The sequence below is a fragment of the Phacochoerus africanus genome, chromosome 13, assembly GCF_016906955.1.
Source record: "Phacochoerus africanus isolate WHEZ1 chromosome 13, ROS_Pafr_v1, whole genome shotgun sequence".
In the NCBI taxonomy this organism is placed as follows: domain Eukaryota; kingdom Metazoa; phylum Chordata; class Mammalia; order Artiodactyla; family Suidae; genus Phacochoerus; species Phacochoerus africanus.
In genome coordinates this window covers 13,471,143-13,489,397 of record NC_062556.1, presented here as the reverse complement: position 1 = coordinate 13,489,397, position 18,255 = coordinate 13,471,143, and the positions used below count along the sequence as shown (strand labels likewise).

At 36.6% G+C, this 18,255-nt stretch overlaps 1 protein-coding gene across 1 annotated transcript in view; it reads left to right on the top strand.

Moving 5' to 3' along the window:
- The first annotated feature begins 4,954 nt into the window (after positions 1 to 4,954).
- The window catches only part of TRPC4 (transient receptor potential cation channel subfamily C member 4), a 160,343-nt gene continuing 147,042 nt past the window's right edge, over positions 4,955 to 18,255 (top strand). Inside the window, exon 1 of the mRNA XM_047756241.1 lies at positions 4,955 to 5,378. Within this exon, the coding sequence (XP_047612197.1) occupies positions 5,001 to 5,378 (378 nt within the window). The 5' untranslated portion in view covers positions 4,955 to 5,000. The remainder of the gene's footprint in view (positions 5,379 to 18,255) is intronic.

The following is an 18,255-nucleotide window of genomic DNA, read 5'->3' as shown; positions in this document are numbered from 1 at the left end:
TTTTACCACGTCAAAACAAGAGGGCAAAATAAAGGGCAGTTAATGTTTGGTCAGGCTGAGTCGTAAAACATTTCAGTCAGTACGTGGCATTATTGGCATAAAACTCGCAGCTACTAAAAGTGCATATGGTATCCTGCCTAAAGAAAATGGAAAAGGTCCTGGAATTCAGAATGATAGCAGAAATGAGAGCATCACACATCTATGTGGTGTATGTATTATGACGAAGATTACTGAGATAATATACTATACCAATGGCAAGAAAAAAATCCGATTGGATTGCACGTGAGTAAGTTGACTGAGAAACTGTTATTTCATATCAGATTTCAGAAAAATACAAATACAACTTAGGTAAGTGCTGCGGTATCCTAACAGAAAGAGAGATTTTATCTCACTGTGTTATGAGATCACACCTGTACAAATGTGTCTTTTGGCAGTGAACTCAGGAATCAAAAGCAAAGAGGAAAAAAAAATGTTGTTTGGGGAAACTGTGTTTTACTTTTAATAATGTATGCTGAGAGATTTCTGTGTATTCCCCTTCCTTTGTGTTCTTCGGAATTCATGTTCGCTGTTCTTTGCAGAGCACAACTGAGCTTATCCTTTAGGGAATATGCTTTCAGATCCCTATACATATATCTAGAACTTTTGTTTTCCTGTGTATCCTCACATGGTTTAGTTAACTGTGGTTTGCATATCTAGTGACGGTTTTTAAAATAATTTCTCTTGGGACTGATCTGAAGGTGCAGCTTTCCCCACATTTTTGTTTCTTAAATCCCTAACGTATTGAGGGGAAATAAATGTTGGGTGAATTAAATATTCACATCACGGGACTGGTGTTTTTCTCCATCACCTCCCACGTCTCTTCTGAATCTTTGAAACGTAACTTTCTGAAGCGGTCACTTCACTTCCAGTTTATGTGCTAAAAGGAGGACGTTGAAAGCAAAGATCTGCTGAACTCTATAATTTATGGGGGGAAATATTTTTTTCCCTCCAGAAAATTCATCCTGAAAGTGCAGGACCAGAAATAGGCTTTTCTGTCCACACTTGAGGTCAAGATATTGCTACACCCTGTCCTTTGTTTTTTACAGATTTTCTATGCAGTGGCAGTTCCATAGTTGCTGCTAAGAGAGTCAGCTTAGGAGTCATCAGCCTTATCAGTACCTTCTCCCTGCAATAGCATTCTTATGTCACAGTTTTAAATTGTTATATTTGATCTTGTCCTCCTATTGCTATCACTGATTCTCAAGCAATCTGGAACGACAAGCCAGTGTACTGAAAAATTATATCATTTTCCTTACTCTTTAAGTTTTCAGCTTTCAATCAGAGTTGCTCCATTCCTTCTCTCTCTGTCTTACTAGTCCATTGTAAATACTTAATTTTCTTTATTTAAGATAATACATTTTAAATATATTTCAAATCCATCTTGCCTTCCCATCATGAATTCTTTTTTTTCAAATTCAAGAATTGAAAGAGAAAGTAGATGAAAGATCTTTCTCCACTCTTTTTTTTTCTTTTAACTTTCCTAAATTTTTAAAAATTTTATTGAAGTACAATTTTTTTACAATGTTATGTTAATTTCTGTTGTACAGAAAAGTGATTAGTTACATACGTATATGTATATACACACACACATATATATACATATATATATACTCTTTTCCATTATGGTTTATCACAAGATACTCAATGTAGTTCTGTGTCCTGTACAGTAGGGCCTTGTTGTTTATCCATTCTATGTATAATAGTTTGTGTCCGCTAATCCCAAACTCTCAATCCTTCCTTCCCCCATTCCCCTTAGAAAACACAACTCTATTTTCTATATTTGTGTTTCTGTTTCATAAGTGTGTTCATTTGTGTCACATTTTTGATTCTACATATAAATGATATCGTATGGTATTTTTCTTTCTGACTTAGTTCACTTAGTATATGATAATCTCTAGGTCTATCCATGTTGCTGCAAATGGCATGATTTCATTATTTTTTTATGGTTGCATGTATATACCATGTCTTTATCCATTCATCTGTTGATGGACATGTATGTTGTTTCCATGTCTTGGCTATTGAGAATAGTGCTGCTATGAACACTGGGGTGAAGTTACCGGTTCAAATTAGTTTGTCTGGCTATATGCTCAGGAATGGGATTGCTGGATCATATGACAACTCTATTTTTAGTTTGTGCTGGAACCCCCATACTGTCTTCCAAAATGACTGTACCAATTTACATTCCCACCAACAGTGTAGGAGGGTTTCCTCTTCTTCACACCCTCTCCAGCATGTGTTATTTGTAGCCTTTTTAATGATGGCCTTTCTGATCTGTGTGAGGTGGTGTCTCATTGTAGTTTTGATTTGCATTTCTCTAGTAATCGGCACAATCTTTTCATGTCAGCTTGAACTCTTTGATTCTTTTCATTCATTCCTTCGTCAGTGTTTTCTTACTGTATAGATGGAGACAGATTACCTAATGGAAAGTCTCAGGCTCAATTCATATCTTCAATACATCTTTCTCTCACTGTTGCCTACTCTTTTTGAAACATGTTTGCGTGGTTTACAATTATGACGGTTATTGGGATTAAGTAAAATATTTAAATGAAGTATGATTGGAAACCTCAAATTTAACTCTAAAAAAGGAAAATTTATGTATTTTTCCAAGAGCCATGGATAAGGACAAAATGAGGTAAAAGAGAAAATATGCTGCTGAAATAGAATATAAATGCCAGTTATTATCATTATGAAGCATTTAGATTGTTGTCCTGAACAAATTGCCTGTGAAAACCACAACATTGATTCCACACACTACAGATGCTGACATGGATAGAAAGGACTTCTGGTAATCAGATAATTAAAATGAGATATGTAACATCATGATGATGTTAATTTTTTTTTTTTTTTTGCTTTTTAGGACCACACCTATGACATATGGAGATTCCTAGGCTAAGGGTCAAATTGGAGCTATAGCTGCTAGCTACTCCACAGCCACAGCCACACAGGATCCGAGCCATGTCTGCAACCTACACCACAGCTCATGGCAATGCGGGATCCTTAACTCACTAAGCGAGGCCAGGGATCGAACCTGCAACCTCATGGTTACTAGTCGAACTCATTTCTGCTCTGTCACAGCGGGAACTCCTGATGATGTTAATTTAGTGAAGTTTCAGTTATGTTGAAGGGGTATTAAATTGTCTTTGTTATCTGTAATGTAAGTTTTATTCTCATTATTCTAGTGAGTTAAAGCATCTTCCAAATAATGAAATTACAATCACGCTTCAAGTGAGAAATTTATGCATCTAATATTAATATATTTGAACACTGGCATTGTTTTTCATTTTTCTCTAAAAAAGTAATATTGCCATTTAAAGAACTCACAACACCCTTTGTCTACAATTACGAAAATGAATTTATATCATGCTATGTAGTTGATCTTAATACATTTAAAACATCGACTGATAAAACGTGAAATATTAGAGCAAAATATTCTGGATTATGGGATTACTACCTTTTGCTTATTAGTCTATAAAGAGGCCTTAATAATGTTGAATCTAATGTGCCAGGAAGGAACGAATTATAAAAGTACAGTTTTGTGTACTAGATCCTGAACCTAGACATTTGAGAAATCATGATGAATAATTTGGACACCAAAAGGTAAAAGTGAACTACTTGATAACTGAAATTACTGTTAAATTGAGGTAGCAGGCAAACAATGCACAATTTCCCATACTGAGAACATCACATTGAATATAATAACATTTGTTAATTCAATGCATATTTAACCTACAGTTAAATCATGATCCAAATCAGGTTAATTTACTCATAAAATGATTAGATCTAAAATGATTAAGATGAATATGCATGTTCAGGTACCTAGAGTGTCCCATTCATTTTAATATGATGTAGTAAGTGCATGTAAATAAACAGGAGTTGAATATAAATGACATAGAATAATAAAATAGTTCAGACCATAAGCATGAAAACAGGAACTAGCAGCAATAAAGATACTGTATTCAAAACATAATAGATTTTTCAGGAATTTATATCACTAAGAAGATTACCAAATCAGTATAACTTGATATTGGAAATTTTTTTACATTTTAGGATGATAATTTCTTATTTATTTGAAATAGTTCCTTCATCTTCAATTGCATTCTTTTTATAACTTTAAAATAAGAATACATTTTGAAAAAAAAAAAATTCCTGCCACGTGGTTTACCACTTCATGATATATAGAGGTAATAGAATTAAGAAAACGGCATTTTCAGAATAAACTCTCTTTGTATTTAAACCCTTTCTAAATTCTTCCTTTGGAAATTGAATTGCCTAGACTCATGTTGATAATTAACATTATCATTGGTACACATTTCTGCTTCCTCCATAAATTTGTTTACTAAGAGAAACAAAATCATGCTCATCAGGCTCAGTATGATATTTTGATATTAATATTATTTCACATTAACTTTAATGTCAGTACTTACAAACATTAAGAATAGAATACATACAAAAGAAAACCATTTTGCAAGATGGTGAAATTCCATTATCTCAACAGCATCTCCAGGATGAGCAAAATTGACAGTGAATGACAACCTGAATAGCCCTGGTCCCGTTTGAGGACCTCGAAGATACAGCCTTTGATTTTCAAAGTCCTCTGCTAAAAATAGATTTTGTAAATAACGTTCAAAAATTACAAGTTCATCCTCTGATAAGTGTCACTTTTAAAGTAACTTTTAAAAATAACCTACCCAATGGTAGCCTCTGTTTATTCCTCTTTGATAAGAACTCTGTAACCTATATTTTTAAATAGCTGAATGATTATTGTCTATTTCCATTGTTTAAAGGGAAAATAACTCTTCTGACAGTAATTACGGTTGGTTTTTATCATTGTTATTGGCATTATCAAGTCTTGTTAAGTGAGATGCATAATCATTGAAAAGTGGGCTAACACTAATCCTTGTGTTTTTTTAGGTTTTGTTTGCACTTTCAGAGACACACAAAAAAATAGCATGGCATGAAACATGGCTCAGTTCTATTACAAAAGAAATGTTAACGCCCCCTACAGAGACCGCATCCCTCTCAGGATAGTCCGAGCAGAATCGGAACTCTCACCATCGGAGAAAGCCTACTTAAATGCTGTGGAAAAGGGAGATTACGCGAGTGTCAAGAAATCCCTAGAGGAAGCTGAAATTTACTTCAAGATCAATATTAATTGCATTGATCCTCTTGGAAGAACGGCTCTCCTCATTGCAATCGAAAACGAGAACCTGGAGCTCATTGAACTCCTCTTAAGCTTTAACGTCTATGTTGGAGATGCTCTGTTACACGCTATCAGGAAGGAAGTCGTGGGAGCTGTCGAGCTGCTACTGAACCACAAAAAGCCCAGTGGAGAGAAACAGGTACATGCAACCCTGTTTTTAATTTCTTTTACTTGCAGATGTTCAAATTCCGCCCCCAACTTTAAAAAACATTAGCACTGAATTCAGAACTATTAGGGCAGAAAACCACCCCTAAGTACATGTTTCATCCCTTCCCAGCGTCTTCGCCACATGCACCTCCTACCCTGGCTAAACCTAGACCTAAAGCAAAACAAAGCAAGCTGTGTTGGTTCCCATACATTAGAAACATTCCTATGTCACGGTCAACATGTAATGTTGTTTGGGGCTTACTGTGTCTGTGTGGGTGTTTTTCCTTCACTTTCTGACATTTTCCAGTAGCAGGATGAAAGCTTTTGCTATTTTCCTGTTTAATCGGCTTGCCTGTTCTAGAATTGTGCATCTTTTTTTTTTTTTTTCAAGAGAAGGAGAACATTTATTTATTAAAGATGCTACAAAAAAAGAGTAACAGCTCTAGGATTAGAACATGGACCAGAGGGAATCATACCCAGGAACACATAAACCAAGAAGTTGTTTATATGAATTTGCCATATAATTAAAAGGCATGCATGTATTTTAAAAAACATGTTGTAGAAGTTCTGAATAAGCTCTAATCCATGAAAAAAAAAAGACAGAGTAAATTAGGTACAACTAAAGGGCCATCTATGAAAAATGCAAATAAACTTGTAGGCAATATTTGTTCACAGAAGTCCAGTAATTTGTATTAATATTAATAGAAGATGCTTTGGTATTCTGCCTCTTATTGCAAAAGTGAATTGTACATCTCTTCTGCTATTGTTTTTAGCAAACTCGGATTCTTTTAAATTGAGATTTAAATTTCAAAAAGTAAAAAAGAAAAGATTACTTACTAGAAAATGACTGAACTCTAACTGTAGGCTTAACTGTATCGAATTTATTAATGGCAAAATGTAGGTATATCTTAACATCATCAGTAGAAAATTAACATTTATAAATACCATGTGGTTTTTAATCATGTTATCTCCCTATTTTTTAACCACTAAGGACGTGGAGAAACCATAGAAATGAGTAAGAAATCCATTTTTGTCTGTATAGATCCTTCCCTTTGTTACTGCCCTGTATCTGAATTGTCCATTTGATTCTTCATCCTTCACCCTGAACGCTTCACTTGCCTGCATCAAATCTGACTAATTGCAAAAACACTGCAGGTACTGCAGTGGCTCAAAATCTGTCTTTTAAAGTAAAATCTTATAAAAATGTGCATTGTTACAGCTCTGACAATTTCTGTTCTGTTTGATAATGGGCTGATATTTTCTGCAAAGGATAGACTCTTAGAGACACTACATTCTTTTAAAGCAAGCTCTGCTGTAGCTACCATTATCTTTGCTTTACTAGAAGACTTTTATCAGCATCCTTGCTATAGTTAGGAGAACTTCATGACTTTTTCAGGTATCTCCTGAAAAAGTCTCCCCAGAAGCCTGTGGTCCATGACCCATTCTTATATCTTACCATCATTCATTCACCCCCTTTCTCTTACCTCACCCCAAATTTTGATAAAAATAACACTCCACAATAACAGTACTTCTTTGCTTGTTGCCTTACTGGCTTTTGGTTGGTTGTTTCATATCCAATTGTTTGTGGGTTACCTTCCCATCATATGGATAAAATTTTCCTGATGGAAGAATTGGCTTGTTTCATCTGTCCTTTCAAACTTGTATAAAGGAGTGGATAGGTTAATGGTAATATCTAAAGACATAAGTTATATTTTTAATTTTTTTATTTTTATTATAATTTATTTACAGTATTCTTTCAATTTTTGCTGTACAGCAAAGTGACCCAGTTTTATATATATACACATCTCTTTTCCTCCCATTACCCTCCATCATGTTCCATCGCAAGTGATTAGATATTGTTTCCTGGGCTATAGAGCAGAATCTCATGGCTGTTACATCCTGGTTTTTTCCCATTAGAGAAACACAGGACATTTAGGAATGAGGAGAAGTCTTTTTACCTGTGTAACTTTCAAGTGCTAACATCCCTTGTGATTTTGAAATTCCTCCCACAGGCACACCCCTCAAGTATTTGCATTTCCTAATAACGCTGATCTTATACCGTACACCCTTTTGTTTTACATCTGTAAAAACCACCATAAGACTGTGACTATGGCTCCAGATCATTTTACGCTGCTACAAGTCTATAGGACAAAACTGCCCTTGTGTTTTTCCTGCTTATTACGACATAACCTTCCTAATTCTATTTTCTCAAGACTATTGACCAAACATTTCAGTGTCTCTTTAGTCAATGACATTTGTTCTGGCCAAAGTAATTTGGTGTCTGGAGAAGATATCTGCTCTTATGAGAGTGTTTGTTGGAAGATGTTCAACTTCTGAGCTAAATGCTAGTCTGACAAGTAGGTTCTGGCTCCTTAGAGGCACTTGATCTGAACCCCAATTATTAATAAAAGGCAGTAAAGGTTTGTAAATCTGCCAGAAGTCTGAAATTTCCCAGGCCATGTGTTTCTGGAAGATTTCTCTTGTATCAGGTTGTAAGCCAATAATTTTCCTTTTCTATTTGCACATTCTAGAATGCCTCTTCAGCGAAGGTACTGAGAATAAACAAAATATCATATCTTTTGCTCTGAACGTTGTAATTTGAAGAGAGCAACTCCAATGCACCTCAGAGGTTTTGGTATCTTGTACAATGGAAGGGAGGGGGTTACATCAGGAAATGTATACAGTATAGCACTTTATAAAAGACATCTTCAAGGCTTGTGGGGGGACAGACAAACCTCATTAGAGCTTGGCTATTTATCTGTGATTCACTTAGACATTGCATCTCCAACATTTGGCCAACAACTTTTGAAGTGACAGCTTCCATTAGTTAGTGTCAGGTGGATAGCAAATAACTTTTTGATGGAAATTTTTTCTCTTATAAATTGTAATTCCTTCGATGATTCTTGGGACCATTGAAAGCTATGTGTTTGCTATATTTGCCTCATTTCCAGTCTCATGGGCCTCCCCCCAAAGACCCTGGAATACGTTATCGTTAATTTTGCTGAGGTCTTGGAATGTTAAAACCTGAAAACAGTCATATCCAAGGGGACAAAATAAACATAACTGCTCTTCAAATGAGTCAAGAAAGAGGATCTAATAAAAAAAAAAACATACTAATCTGATTAGGAGAACTTGACTTGGAATTTAAAATGTGATGAATGCGGATCAGCACATCTATTCTTCTTTTACAAATTGGTCACATAATAATTTCTTCCTCTGGCCAAGAGGCAATGTGTGATGGCATCCTGAAGTTATGGGGGGCTGTGAGAGCTCAGATTAATCTGTATATTCTTCCGGTACATTTGCCAGGGAACAACTGACAATTTGCATGCATTTGCTGGGGAGGGGACATTATCCCTGTTTTCTAGAGTTTTCAGGTCTAGTTGTGAAGAGAGACAGAAAAAAATGGGAATATGGGAATATGAATAAAGGTGCTCACAATGGAGAAGATAAAAAGAGAGATAAATCCCTGCATAATTATTAAATTGACTGGACTTGATAAGTACAAAGTATTACTGGTAAAAGACATCAGAGAAGCCGGCAAAAGCCCTGAAGAAGGAGCAGGAATGTTTTACGATTTATAACTGGGGAAAGTTATTTCCATTAACTGAGGTTGAGACTATCAGACAGGTTTATGAGACTTGCTTGGATAGTCTCGATTTTTGATTTATTGACATTGACATCTAGAAGATAATTAGAAATTTGGGACTTATGAAAGGGGTCTGAGATTGAAATACAATAGGGGAGAGACACTGAAACACGTAACGTCCCCCATCTTCCTATTACTCTGACATTGCTTATCTTTCCTTTCCCTCACATATTGTTTCAGGGTTTATGAGTGTTAATATGTTAAAAGCCTTTCTCAATGCAGCAGCATCTCATGAAGATATTTAGGTTTTGCCAGATCAATAGATGGGCATAGATCAATAAATACTTCCTTCTCTACTTAATGTACTTCATCAATCGGGGTATTGAGTTCTTGTGTTTTATTGTCATCTTTACTCTAAAAAAATGGAAAGAGTAATGATTTATTTCCTTTGTGTAGTAGCCAGCACGGGGAACCTGTCGATCTCCACAGCAGGCAGGAAGATGGAACATTATGTAGTCTTACTGGGATTGCTCCCTTGCCAGAATCATTACTCCGATATTCTCTGATGATTTTTACTGAACTTTCCCGTAACCCTCTTAGGACCTTATTTCTCTACAGGGAATAACCGACAGTGACTTCTTCGCCCCCTTTTTTCAGTCAATTGATTGCTTACTTGACTTCTAATTATTTCTAGCAGACCTTTCTCTTTGATGTCTTCTAAGGCCAGATTCAATTTCAGTTTCAGCTGCTTCCGTAAATGTTTATCAGAAAGTGAACTTTCTTTTTCACTCTTCACTTTGACAGTAGTACTTAGTCTTCGGCATCATCAGAATTTCTGGTAGGACTTGTTAAAACACAGTTTTGCTGGATCCCACCCCAAGAGTCTCTGAGACAGCAGGTCGGGAATGGGCCCCTGGACCTTGTGTTTCTGACAAGTACGGAGGTGATGCAGATGCTGCTGATCTGGAGACAACACTTGGAGAACCACTGACTTAGAGGATGCTGAAATAAGTGTAGTTAGTTGTATACCTTATGTTAGGTGTGTTCGACTATATCATGCAGACCTGACTATCAGGAGATTTCAATTAATTTGCTTAAATATGAAAGATGAAATGATACTGAATACATGAGGATGTCCCAATTTCGCTTATATATTTATTATATTTTCCCTTCTTTGGGAAAAATACTTTGTGAAACATTACTTACCAGTTCAACAGTTAAGATCCCAGAGTATTTCAGTGGAAGACACGTTGGTTTGAAAGCTCCACTGAGAAAAGTACCAGATTTTATAATTTTGAGAGCCCTTGGAGATCTTGAAGAACACCTAGTCCAATCACTTCATTCTACAAAGAAGAGAATTGAAGGAGGGATCCAGTAGCATTCTGGGCTTTAGTTCGCCAAAAGGATCTAGAAATTAATAGCTAGCAACCCCCCTGGAGGTAGTCTGAATGATGGACATGCGTTGAGCCCATCACTATGCCAATGACCGTGACAAGAATTTTGTTTGCATTATCTCATTTAATCTTCACATTATCCTAAAGGTCAGTGCTATTGTTCTCCCCCCTTACACATGGAGAAATGAAGGCACAAAAAAGTGTGAATGACACATCCCAGATCACAAAAGCAGGAAATATCGGTGCCGGAACTCAAGATTTACAGAAGATAACCATGGTGCTGAATAGGAATTATTTAAACAGTTAGTTAATTATCTTAATTTAGGATATGAGTTAGATAAATTTAAAAGCGTCTTTAGAGCTGCATATTTAGACTGTCTCTATCTTAAATATTATGATGTCATTTATAATTTTGTTGCTTAATAAAAAAAAGCTAAGCCATTAGAAGTCACTAAAAGCTATGAAATGCCAGGGAAGGGCAGAGTTAAATTACAGAAATGTGGATTTCTAACCCTGTTCACCCCTTGCTAACAGGACAAGTCTCTGAATCATTCCGCACCTTGGTTTTCTTGGCTGTTAATTGGAATCATAGAATTAATTTACCTGCTTCTTAATGTCTGGTGGTGTTAACAATTTTGTAGAAGTGTTTCAAAGGTAACATGTAATAGCAGTAATACACTATTATTGCTATATTATACTATTATCTTTGCTTCCTATTGACAAGCAAGTATACGAATAATACAACACTGGCTGAAAAGATGAAGTTAAGCATTGGCAATTTATCTTCTAGAGTGCATGACTTCTTTTTCATTTGAAAAGTGCAAATCGGAGTTCCCATCGTGGCACAGTGGTTAATGAATCCGACTAGGAACCATGAGGTTGCGGGTTCGGTCCCTGCCCTTGCTCAGTGGGTTAACGATCCGGCGTTGCCGTGAGCTGTGGTGTAGGTTGCAGACGCGGCTCGGATCCCGCGTTGCTGTGGCTCTGGCGTAGGCCGGTGGCTACAGCTCCGATTCCACCCCTAGCCTGGGAACCTCCATATGCCGAGGGAGCGGCCCAAAGAAACAGCAAAAAGACAAAAAAAAAAGTGCAAATCATTAAAAATAAAAACCCTGTTCAGAGAGAGCAAAGGAGAATTTAATTCAGTTTACCCTTTTCCTTTCCTTCTCAGTGCACATGGGGATTTTTTAAAAAAATAAATATTTCTGTAGATGTGCTAAATGCAATTCGTGGCCTTAGAAATGGTACATATTGGAGTTCCCTTTGTGGCTCAGTGGTTAACGAATCCAACTAGGGACCATGAGGTTGTGGGTTCGATCCCTTGCCTCGCTCAGTGGGTCAGGGATCCGGCATTGCCATGAGCTGTGGTGTAGGTCGCAGATGTGGCTTGAATCGCACATTGCTGTGGCTCTGGCGTAGGCCGGTGGTTACAGCTCCAATTCGACCCCTAGCCTGGGAACCTCCATATGCCGCTGGTGCGGCCCTAGAAAAAACAAAAAGAAAGAAATGGTACCTATTATGTGATCAAAAAAATCAAAGGGTGAGATAGGAGATTGGCACTAGCAAGATAATGGAAATATACATCCAACCACAAATAAAGCCTGCTGACTGAAAATAAGGAACATTTTTCAGTTGATATGAACACTGATAAATATATCCCTGGCTATTGGGCAGAGAAAAAGTTTACTTTTATCTCTTGCATTCATCTGCTTTTCCTATTGGGCTTCAAAACAAGTAATTTACCTTCTGCAGTCCCATGAACTTCATATGGTTCTATTAAATGGTATTTTAAGTTAAGACAATCTATATGCTCTAGTTTTTAGAACTACCTCTTGCAGGATGAAAATATTTCAACTTCCTCCATGATTAGCCAGTTGAGGTTATCCTTTTCTATATGTTTTTCATTTTTGTTTTTTTTTTTGTCTTTTTAGGGCTGCACATGTGGCATAGTGAGGTTCCCAGGCTAGGGGTCCCATCAGAGCAACAGCTGCCAGCCTATGCCACAACCACACCAGATCCAAGTTGCGTCTTCAACCTACACCACAGCTCTCAGCAACACCGATCCTTAACCCACTGAGCAAGGCCAGGGATCAAACCCGCAACCTCATGGTTCCTAGTTGGATTCGTTTCTGGTGCGCCAAGACAGAACTCCTGTGTTTTTATTATGTCCTGGATATTGACAGTAAGTGAAACTAAATAGGTGTGTAACCATCATCTTTGTTACTTTCAAAATTCAGAGCCAGTGAGAGCGAGAGCAAGAATGAGAGACAAAATTATAGTGAAGTATTAAAGATATTCTCTTCCCATAATACTTAGCCTTTTGTGAGACAGAGCTAGATAAATATCAATTATACTTTGTATCTTGTAAGATATTGATAGAAAAGTTGTTTTTAAAATTGTCTAAATCCAGCATTAATGTGAAAAAGCTAAAAATCACCCCTAAATAGATCTTAATAAAGTAGTAAGCAATATAAAGTATTTTTATTAACAAGTACTTTGAAAGTCTAAAAATTAAATTGAATTTTATTATTCCACAGCAGGGAGTTTAAATGCTATTACAACGTAGAGTGTAGATTGCATTTAGTCACTGACAAATGGCATTCATGAGAGATCTGAATAATTCTGCCCTAAATGGAAGAATTTTTTAAAAATTGACTGTGTTACCCTATTAACGTGATGAAGTGGCTTATACTAACTGGTCATTCTGACTCAAAATAATACATGCTGACATTTCATTCTTGCTGGAGACCATTGAATTATTTGAGCCGTAATCCTCCACAACCACATTGTCTTGCTCTTTCTGCTCAGCCCATCACACTTAGTGTGAAAGTAGAGAGGTCATCACCATTGAGTATGTTTGGAACCCACAAGAGAAAAAGGCTTTTCACTCCTGACACTCAAGTGAAAAACTACCGCAAACAAAAAAACAAATTAATCTCAAGCAGTGAAGCAAAGCTCCAAGCCCTGAGCCATTTCCATCCCACACTCAGAAAATACAAGGCAGGGCCCCTGTTCTCTGCTCCTGGACAAAGAAGGAGTGAGATGCTTGAAGAGAGTCAGGGGAGAGAAACGTGGATATAAATCCTATTTTATCATCTCTGGCAAATTATTTAAGCCTTCTGAGCCCTGACTGTCTCGTAAATAAGAGGAAGGTCATAATCCCTACTCTCCTGGTTGTTTTAAAGACTGGGTAGTTAAAACACTGATGCAACTAGCATTAGGAGAGCACAGCAAGTGCAAATCCCTCCACCCTGACGTTGTTTGAGCATTTTATACGTATTCAATTCAGTGTAATTAAAAATGTGCCTAGATGAGGCTAGAAATTCCTCAAAGCAAATGCGTTGTGAGTGTTAGTGAAAATATGAAAAGTGAGTTTATGTTAAAATAAATGAACTACTCTTTCAAATGTGAGCTTTGGTGCAAAGCCTTTTCAGAGGGTCATTTTTTAATGAAATCCCCCCCAATCCATTATAAATGTTGTGATTAAATCTAAAGCAATAACATGATGTCTAAATAAGCACTATATTACTTGAACTGCCTTAATTATCATAATTTGAAAATTAATCTTTGAGGAATAATGATGTCATTTAATAATTCATTGACTAAAGTGTTAATATAATGGGGATGTAAAAAATATGTATTATGGTTAGAATGTCTCATAAGTGTTTTCAAAATGCCCTTTCAACATCCTATATTTACTTCTGCTCTAAGATGGAAAATGAGTATTTTTTATTGCTTTGCTATCTGAAACACAAGAAAATGAGGATTTAAGTAATGCAGAATTTTAAATAGTCTTTTCCAAGAACCAATTTTTCAAGGATTTAGAAAGAGTGTTCCCATTTTTATTACCACAATGTATTCTTTAAGCACTAGTTTTTGTTTGTTTGATCAAGTAACTTCTAGGTAATTGTCAGTGTTCCAAGTTTCTAATGTTTGAATCACGTATTGGAAACACTTGATAATAATTCCAAACTGTGAATTTAAGCATCTGATGGCCGACTTATAGAATCCAGCTTTAGAGAATGCTCAAACCCACCCAGAAAGGATGGGTGGTTTTTGGAGGATAAGAGTAATCTATAATTACAAATTTACCAAATGGCTGTATAACCTCTCTTCCCTTAAATGAGATATTGATGGATGATGGGGTGGGTTTAAGTTTGCACAATCCTCACCCCCCTCATATGTGTAACCTAACTGCAACATTTCTTCTTAGTTTTTGGAATGTCCCAGAAAAAAAAAAAAAGTATATAATTTGGAGAGCCAAGCAATACTGGTACCATCAGGAAAAATGTGAATTTTTAATGCAATCTTGATAAATAAAGCATAATTAGAAATAATTAGGCATTTATTTAGACTATATCATGTGTATTTCCACTGTCCAAATGTCAGAGAATCCTCAACTAGTAGTATATTGAATAATTTTCCTCAAGAACAATGCATAACTCAAAAAGGTAAATAGGTTGAGATACATTGTAAATTTCTATTACATTTTACCATAGTGGTTGTAAGTCAAAGGATAGTAATAAAAATTGTTTATAGTACTTGATCATTACAGTATGCCAGGCTTTCTATTAAGACCATTCTACATTGTTATCTTATTTAAACTTCATAACAGTCTTTGTAACAAGTTCTTTTATTACTGCCATTTTCTTTTCTTTTTTTAATTCAGTGAATTTTATTACATTTACAGTTGTATGAAAGTCATCGCAACCCAGTTTTATAGCATGTCCATTCCAAACCCCCAGCCCATCCTCCTAACTTCCAACCTGTCTCCTTTGGAAACCATAAGTTTTTCAAATTGTGTGAGTCAGTATCTGCTCTGCAAAGAAGTTCATCGTGTCCTTTTTTAAGATTCCACATGTAGGTGATATCATATGATGCTGGTGTCTAACTGTTTGACTAACTTCACTTAGCATGATAATTTCTATGTCCATCCATGTTGCTGCAAATGCCATTATTTCTTTCCTTTTAATGGCTGACTAATATTCCATTGTGTATATGTACCACATCTTCTTCATCCACTTCCCTGTTGGTAGACATTTAGGTTGTTTCCATGTCTTAGCTACTGTATATAGTGTTGCATTGAACATTGGAGTACATGTATCTTTTCGAGTCATGGTTTTCTCTGGATAGCTATTTTCTTTTCAATTTAACTTTTATTTTATATTGTAGTATTATTGATTTACAATGTTGTATTAGTTTTAGGTGTACAGCAAAGTGATTCAGTTATACATATACATCTATCTGTTCTTTTACGGATTCTTTTCTGGGATAAGTTATCATAGAATATTGAGTAGACTTTTAGGACCTATATAGTAGGTCCTTGTTGATTATCTGTTTCATGTATAGTAGTGTGTACAAATTAATCCCAATCTCCAGAAAAAAAAGGAGTTAATTTACCCAAAGTCACCATCTGTAATTAAAGATTTAAAGGGATTTCTCCCCTCCTGCAACCCCCCAGATAGATGCTCCTAACAATTGCAGACTGTATTCCTGCTGACTTTAAAACTAGCATTAGAATCTTTGTTTAGTAGTTGTCTAAGCCGTTGGTATTAAATAATAGGGCTTAAATGAGGAGTATATGCATGAATACATGAGTAGAGAATACAGCACAATTTTTTTGACTGCCCAGTATGTATTTCTACCTTTATTTAATGGATTCCTCCCAGTCACACTGAAGCATTATAGATAAGGAAATTGAAGCTCAGAGAAATCGAATAACTTGCCCAAAGGAAATTGGAGTGTAGGTTCTCTGTTTTCATGGGCTTTACTTGTTCTTTGCTAAACTCCCTGATTACTGTGGCCATTAGATGTCCAACAATCTCAGCCCTTCAGAACACGAATAGAAAGTCTCCTGACTCCTGAGGATCATCCCATCTTGAAATTCCTTCAGAGGCTCCTGACCAAATCTTGAGTGCTTTAAAATGACTCATTGAAGAGTTCCCACTGCGCCACAGTAGGTTAAGGATCCAGCCTTGTCTCTGCAGTGGCACAGGGTCTATCCCCAACCTGGGGCACTGGGTCAAGGATCTGGCATTGCCATTGCCGCTGTGGTGCAGTTTGCAGCTACGGTTCAGATTTGATCCCTGATCTGGGAACTTTCTTATGCTGTGGGTGCAGCCAAAACAAAAAAACAAAAACAAAAAAAAAAACAAAACAAACAAAAGGCTCATTTTGAGAGGAAACCTGCTATCTGATTCTCTCAATTCTTTTAGACTGTTGTAGAAAACAGTTGGCAGTGATGCGGACACACTGGTGGAGCACTGAGAAACTGAGGGGAAGGGGAAGGTGAGCGCATGTCAGGCAATGTGCGATGCTGTAAAGTGTTGTCCAGTGGTTGAGTCTGACACAGAGGTTGAGGGACTCAGCTGAGGGCTGAGGACCGAGACTGCAGAGGAAACCCCTACCTCCCAAACTGGAGAAGGTCATTTTGCAAACCACACAAATTCTTTTCCTATTTATGCGTGAGATAAATTATGAAGCTCTGACCAAATTAAATATCGCTCTCTTGGCTACCATTCTTTCCTGTCCACCTCTTCTTACCTCTTAGAACATTACGTTGAAAGTATGTAGATGTGTATCACTTTCTCCTACTTTGTGAACCTCACAATAGCAAGAAGTGTGTACAAGTGGTGTGTGTGTGTGTCCCATAACTGCGGGTCCTGCATTCTTCGATTCAACCAATGGCAGGTGGAAAATATTTTTTTTCTTTTAAATCCTGGGAATCCCCGTTGTAACTCAGGGGGTTAAGAACCCAACTAGTATCCATAAGGATGTGAGTTCAAACCCTGGCCTCACTCAGTGAGTTAAGAATTCAGCATTTTGTGAGCTCTGCTTCAACCCTTAGCCCAGGAACTTCCATATGCCACCAGTGTGGCCCTAAAAAAACAAACAAAAATCCTAGAAAGTTCTTAAAAGCAAAACTTAAACTGCCTTGTGCTGGCAAATTTTTTCACAGTATTTACATTGTTCTTACCTTGTATTTACAAAGATTTATGTAGCATTTATATTTATTAGGCATTACAAATAATCTGGAGATGATTTAAAATATATGGGAGAATGCACTTAGGTTATAGGCAAACACTATGCCACTTTATGTTAGGGACTTGAGCATCTCTGGTTTCAGAATCCAGGCTAGGGGTCCTGGAACCAATCTCCCACAGATCCCAAGGATCATACACACATATACGCACACGTATGTGTATTCACACACTGCACGCAGACATGTTTATGCATGCACACACACTTTAATAATAAAAAATAATGGAAAATGTGATTGCTTATATTAAAATTATAGTTTCTTAGGTTTGTAAAGATCGTAAATATTGTTTGGAACAATCATATTTACAGTGTTTATTATTCGTGCCAAGCATGAAAAATGTAGAAAAACTTTACTATTGTTTTCGTTTTTGGTTGCTTTCTTTTTTGGTCACCCTATGGCATATGGAGTTCCTCGGGCCAGGGATCAGATCTGAGCAGCAGTTGTGACTTACGCTGCAGCTGTAGCAATGCTGGATCCTTAATCCACTGTGCCAGCCAGGATAGAACCTGAGTCCCAGCACTCCGGAGACACCATTGATCCCATTGCACCACAACGCAAACTCCCTTTTTTTTTCACTTTGAAATGATTTTAATGCTCACACAGATATCAGGCTGATTCAGTGGAAAGAAGCTACTTGTACCAGGGCATGAAAATCAGGAGGTAAGAGCCATTGGAGCCATCTTGGAGGCCAACCATAAATACACAGTAAAAATATTAACATTAGTTATCTTTGAATGTTGGGCTAGCGTGCGTGCTTTTCCTTTTTGTGCTTCTCTGTGTTTTCTAAAGTCTCTGAACATGTATTATTTTTAAATCATAGAAAAATAAGTATTTCTATGTATAT